At 36.5% G+C, this 6,107-nt stretch overlaps 2 protein-coding genes across 2 annotated transcripts; one reads left to right on the top strand and one right to left on the bottom strand.

Annotated features, from left to right (window-relative positions):
• The first annotated feature begins 63 nt into the window (after positions 1-63).
• Positions 64-4,403, top strand: LOC145912556 (AP-2 complex subunit mu). The gene is made up of 11 exons (XM_083000063.1): positions 64-227; positions 357-483; positions 552-690; positions 777-859; positions 1,285-1,420; positions 1,976-2,114; positions 2,179-2,298; positions 2,668-2,752; positions 3,068-3,216; positions 3,473-3,584; positions 3,912-4,403. The coding sequence occupies exons 1-11, from the start codon at positions 154-156 to the stop codon at positions 4,044-4,046; spliced, it is 1,299 nt and encodes a 432-aa protein (XP_082856189.1). The 5' UTR covers positions 64-153; the 3' UTR covers positions 4,047-4,403.
• A 118-nt stretch (positions 4,404-4,521) lies between these two features.
• On the bottom strand, positions 4,522-5,754 carry LOC145910367 (queuine tRNA-ribosyltransferase catalytic subunit 1-like). The gene is given in 2 exon segments (XM_082997465.1): positions 4,522-5,020; positions 5,023-5,754. Coding segments are annotated over 2 exon segments (1,164 nt in total). The 5' UTR covers positions 5,750-5,754; the 3' UTR covers positions 4,522-4,583.
• Between the last annotated feature and the right edge of the window lie 353 nt (positions 5,755-6,107).

The raw sequence follows: 6,107 nt of genomic DNA on the forward strand, positions 1-6,107 counted from the left end.
TGGATTTAGAAGTATGCAAAAAAAGTTGCTGAGATAGTGATTTGACACTTTTTTGTCTAAGGTTGTGATTAGTTGTGTGTAGCGGTTAGTTTTTGCAGGGGAATCTAGTACTCTGTTTAGCCTGGGTGCGAGTAAACCCTTTCACCTTCAACCATGATAGGTGGGTTGTTTTTGTACAACCACAAGGGCGAGGTCCTCATATCCCGCATATACCGTGATGATATCGGGTAAGAAACTATGTAACATTTGGTAATATAAATTTGTTTAGAGTTATGCTTCATGTTCTTTTTTTGACCAAAGTATTTCATCATGTTTGTGATGGTTTTTTGTTCTTATCATTTTTGTTTTTGCTCCAGGAGGAACGCTTGTGACGCATTTCGAGTAAATGTCATTCACGCTCGGCAAAATGTAAGATCGCCTGTTACCAACATCGCAAGAACAAGTTTCTTCCACACAAAAAGGGGAAACATTTGGCTTTGTGCTGTAAGTTGTTCGCTGTAAATATATTATTTAGTTGATAATTATTAAACCTGTGGCATGTTAATTTTCAGGTGACCAAGCAGAATGTAAATGCTGTATTGGTCTTCGAATTTCTCTACAAAATGATTGACGTAATGCAAAGTTACTTTGGAAAAATTAATGAAGACAACATCAAGAATAACTTTGTGTTGATTTATGAACTTTTAGATGGTAAGATTTAACTTAATGACACTAAATATATTTTTTAGCAGTAACATGATATTATTTGCTCAAACTTGTTTATTCTTGAATCGCAGAGGTACTTGATTTTGGATACCCCCAGAAAACAGACACAGGAATTTTGAAAACTTTTATCACACAACAGGGCATTAAGACCCAGGTATTTGCAATGCTAGTTATATTTAACACACCTATAATACTGGGAAATAATATTCGCATGCCGAATAAACAACGTAAAAAATAAAAAATGTCCATTTCTAGATTGAAAATGCATTAGTGGGACCAAAGGTATTACATTATATTACCATCACCTCCCATATGTTTTCTGTATTGTTATCTGTACCTCATTATTGTTGTACAGAATGTGTATTGTTTTGGTAATGTATAAAGCTGTTTTGTATCTGGATGCATGGTATTCATGCTTGTACAGTAAGCAGGACATTTTAAATTCAATTGTTTGCCAGTGGTACCAAAAACACATAAAAACTGTTTAATTGGTGGTGTTTCTAGTCAATCAGATGAAAGATATTTTAAATTCGTCAAGTTTATTTGTAAAAATTGTTCTTTTTGTCAACTTTGGTGCAGACCAAGGAAGAAACAACTCAAATCACCTCCCAAGTAACAGGTCAGATCGGGTGGAGAAGGGAAGGAATCAAGTATAGAAGGAATGAATTATTCCTTGATGTATTGGAGAGCGTCAATCTCCTCATGTCACCACAAGGTATGCAGTGAACCTTACTATTCCTTTGACCACACATTCTTACCATTTACAAGTTGCTGGCTTTCAAATCATTGATGTATTGGACAAACTTTATAAAGACTGGTGTTAATGGGTTTCTTTTACAATTGTGTCAGGTTGTACCCTGTGCAGTGTTCAGTGCCTTTCTCACCAATCCCAATTGCCCTGATATAGGAAATCAATATTGATTTTTGTGTAAGGTTGTGAATTACCATGGGGACTTGGCAAGCTCTCTTATAGCATTCCACTTTTGTATCTCAAACAAAATAGGGTTAAGCAATCCTCTCATTTACCTTAACAAGTTGCAAATTTACCTTTCATGCATAGTGACTGACTGCATGAAATCAAAGTGTTTTGATCTGAAGGACAGTTAATGTTCTAAAACATACGGATGTATCATTTTTACCCAGTTAACATGTATATACTTATTTAAACCATTGTTAAAATTTCTCATTTAGTCAATAAAATCCATATGTTTATTTACCCACTTACCTCTAATAATGTTATAAGAAGTTCTGTGATTTTATTATTGCACAGGGCAAGTTTTGAGTGCTCATGTTGCTGGAAGAGTTGTGATGAAGAGTTTTCTGAGTGGAATGCCCGAATGTAAGTTTGGTATGAACGACAAACTCGTCCTTGACAAAAGTGCTAGATCAGGGGATGATCCTACCAAAAGGTTTGTTGTGTTTTATCTCCATATGTAAAAGTGTATTCCAAGTATATTAATATATTTATTTCAGTGGTAAACCATCCATTGCAATTGATGACTGCACTTTCCATCAATGTGTCAAGCTAAGCAAGTTCGAGTCTGAACGAAGCATTAGTTTTATTCCCGCTGATGGGGAGTTTGAACTGATGAGGTAAGGAAACCTTGTAATATCTCTATGTGGAAACAATTGAGATAATGATCAGTGAGCCGTAAACTGTGTACAGTGGTTCGACCTATCAGGTCTCATCGGTGCAGTTTTGGTTACGAACGACAATCTTGTCCACAAACTAGTCACACATAGACTATTTCACTGTGTGATGACTTTGTAATCGATGTCGATATTTTTCTCTAATTCTTTAAAGTTGCACTGTGGTATTTTAAACTAAACATGTAGTAAATAAACAGGGAATATTTATTGCATTCTTAATAGAAGTAGGCTAGATTTATGGATCCTGCTTGTTTTAATGTTATTTACATGTTGTAAATTATGTTAACTTTTCCTCAAAAAAATATCTTCCAGGTATCGCACGACTAAAGACATAAGTCTTCCATTCCGCGTCATTCCTTTGGTTCGAGACATTGCAAGGACAAAAATGGAAGTGAAGGTATGTTACTCCATACCTGAAGCACATCCAAAGATTTAAATTATGTTTCTATAGTTCTATAGTTATGCTATAGTTTTGTGAAAGAATGCTAATGATAAACACAGCAGTATTTATAGTGTCTGCATAATCAACAATTTTTCCCAACAAAAATTTTTTCACTTTAAAATGAATTTTTAAAGTAATTCACTCAGGTATTTTGCACTTATTGTATTTTCTTTGTAAGATTATATAACTTTTTTTCTGTTTAAAGAAATTATGTAGATTTCATAAATTTTCCAGCTAAAAAAACTCAAAAAAAATTGTCAAACTTTTTAGGTTGTATTGAAATCGAATTTCAAGCCAACTCTGCTGGCTCAGAAGATAGAGGTTCGAATTCCCACCCCTCTCAACACCAGTGGGGTCCAAGTTCTCTGCATGAAGGGAAAAGCTAAATACAAAGCAAGTGAAAACGCCATCGTGTGGAAGTAAGTGACGTTGATTCTTTGTTGCGTGTCTTATTGTTGTACAATTTTTTTTACAAAAAATGCATTCATGTTCAAAAGTGAGTGAATGATAGTTTTACGTTAGGAAGAAGAAGTAAACCAACTGTCTCATAAAAAAGTCATTCTAGGGCTAACCTAGGTTATTGCGAAACCGTCCAAAATGCCTAAATGAACTCCAGAATTAACAGTTGTAGGTTAATATGATTTTTTCAGAACATAATATTGTGTTTTGTGGCAGAATGAAGCGAATGGCTGGAATGAAGGAATCGCAGATAAGTGCTGAGATTGAACTTTTATCCACTTCTGAGAAGAAGAAATGGTCACGACCCCCAATTTCCATGAACTTTGAGGTAATTCTACTCTCAAGAAAGTTGCATATTCACTGCTACATTATCCAATAGTTTATGGTTGAAAATTATTAGTCTATTTTTATGCGAGTGGTCTGAAATTATTATTTATTAAAAATTAAATATGTAAGCAGTGTGAACTTGTGTCAGATCTGTGAACCTAACTTGAACCTATTTGGTTTGAGGTTTAAATAAAATGTGTAGTGGTTTATAACAGTCTTTTAAATCCTAATCTGGCACTCCTTTTATTACGTATGTTTTTTTGTAAATTTACATCACATTTGGTCTAGACTTTAGAGTCAAACTCTTCACTGTCAATATTTTCTTCAGGTTCCGTTCGCACCATCTGGACTCAAAGTTCGATACCTCAAGGTTTTCGAACCGAAACTCAATTACAATGACCACGATGTTATTAAGTGGGTGAGGTACATCGGTCGCAGTGGTTTGTACGAGACAAGATGCTAACACACTTGTTGCCAGCATTCGTAATACTTACAACCATATGTACTGCGAGAACCTTACTCTGCCATTCCTGCTATATCCAACCAACAGCAATCATCTCATTGTATGAACTAAATTGCTCTCAATCCAACCTGTTTAATCTCTGTTGAAAGTCTTACTTGAAAAATGCTTTTGTGAACAAACCTGGAATATTCAACAAAACTGATAAAAGTATGCTTGGTGGATAAATTGTAGTTGCACTTTGGTGAAAGTTTAGTAAAGCTGCTGACATTTTATGAAATTTTATCTGTACTTGTATTCACATTTGTATAAATCACTGATTGTATCCCTATTGTATGACATGTCAACGAATAAATCAAATTCAATACAACTTGTTTTCCCTAAAACTTGTAACACAGCTTTACGAGCCAAAAATTTGGCACTTTATTTATTATTCGAGCAAATGCTGTAGTTCTGCAGCCAGTAGAGCCGCTCGCATTCTCATAAATCACATGCTCAGCCAGGTAGCACCAGCAACACACTGTGGCAGATTCTAGTCTTTCACCTAAGATTTACATGTACAGAATTAAGTGCATCGACTGCCCACTGGGGGTAATCATCAACACTTTTATACAGTTTTTTAAAACTGGAACAAATATATTTTGGGAAGGTATCACTGATGATTGCATTTCGAATGCCCTTCATCAGTTGTGACTGGAATGTTACATTATGCACAGTTACCATGTGGCAGGCACTTGGATGGTTCATTCTGAACAGCATGTGAATATATGCTCTTGTGTAGGACTTGCAAGTTGTACAAGGACAATCCTCTTGAATTGGTGAAAAGTCCATTTTGTAGTCCGCACTTCTTAATGTCACCTGTCCGGTTGGGACTAGGGCAGAACCAAATCTTGCCGTTCTGGTTGGAAACACGCAGTCGAACATGTCACAACCCAAAGCAACACAAACTATTAAATCCACTGCATAACCAACACCATAAGATATCTTGGCTTGTCTGGTGGCAATCCATCTGTACTCACAGTCACCATTTTCCAAAAATCATCTTTACATTCACCTCCACTGAGTCCACCGACAGCAAACCCAGGTACGTTTCTTGTCGTCATGTCTCGGAGGCAATCCCTCCTCAATTCCTCATCCAAACCACCCTGGATGATGGGAAATAAGAACTGGGAATCCGGTCTTTTATGAGCATCCAAACATCGATCCAGCCATCGCACTGATCTGTGCATTGCTTCCTTGAATCTTTTCTCATCTGTCTCCGTGCTGCTCACGACGTCATCCAGTTGCATCATGATGTCGGCTCCAATCGCATTTTGAATTTCCATCGACTTTTCTGGAGAAAGCATCATCAATGAACCATCCTTGGGGTGCGCGAACTGCACGCCCTCTTCAGAAAGTTTAGAAAGCTTGATGAGTGAAACCATTTGGAAACCACCACTGTCAGTGAGAAGAGCTCTGTCCCACCCCATGAACTTGTGTAAGCCACCCGCCTTTTTAAGAGTTTCTTCCCCTGGTTGGTTGCCAAGGTGATAAGTGTTTCCAAGCAACATTTGAACTCCAATTGTTTCCAGTTGTTTGGGCGTCAGGCCTTTCAAAGTCCCTTGGGTCCCAACAGGCATAAACACAGGGGTGTCCACCTCCTGGTGTGGTAACGTAAGCTTTCCTGCACGAGCTTTGGTCGTACTGCATTTTCCAACCAACTCCATTGCACATAATCTATTCACAAAACAAAAAACAAAATCAATTTATACATTATAGGCCTTTGCTGGTATTACAAACATAAAAAGCGCCACTATCACATGAAAGAAGGACAGATACTTTTACAAGTTGTTATCCCAATCAATGCGACAAACAGCTACGCCCACAGCAAGTAATTAAGTCAAGATAAAAATGTGTGTGAAAACTAGGATGTACTTGAAATTGTGTACGTAATTGTAACTACCAGCGGCAAATTTAATGCATGACATATTTTGTTGACAAACAAATTGTTCTTTTAAAGAAAAATATTAGATGCTTGTACAAACATTAAAAGTGCTATAGAAAGATTTCGTTATTTAAATATCT

Source organism: Ascidia mentula, chromosome 8 (assembly GCF_947561715.1).
Source record: "Ascidia mentula chromosome 8, kaAscMent1.1, whole genome shotgun sequence".
NCBI lineage: Eukaryota > Metazoa > Chordata > Ascidiacea > Phlebobranchia > Ascidiidae > Ascidia > Ascidia mentula.

Bases quoted from the DNA above. Each gene is read 5' to 3' on its own strand.
- LOC145912556 (XM_083000063.1), top strand. From the start codon at position 154: ATGATAGGTGGGTTGTTTTTGTACAACCACAAGGGCGAGGTCCTCATA. The intron at 1,421-1,975 runs GTATGCAGTGAA...ATTATTGCACAG, and splicing joins TCTCCTCATGTCACCACAAG to GGCAAGTTTTGAGTGCTCAT. The intron at 2,753-3,067 runs GTATGTTACTCC...CAAACTTTTTAG, and splicing joins GGACAAAAATGGAAGTGAAG to GTTGTATTGAAATCGAATTT.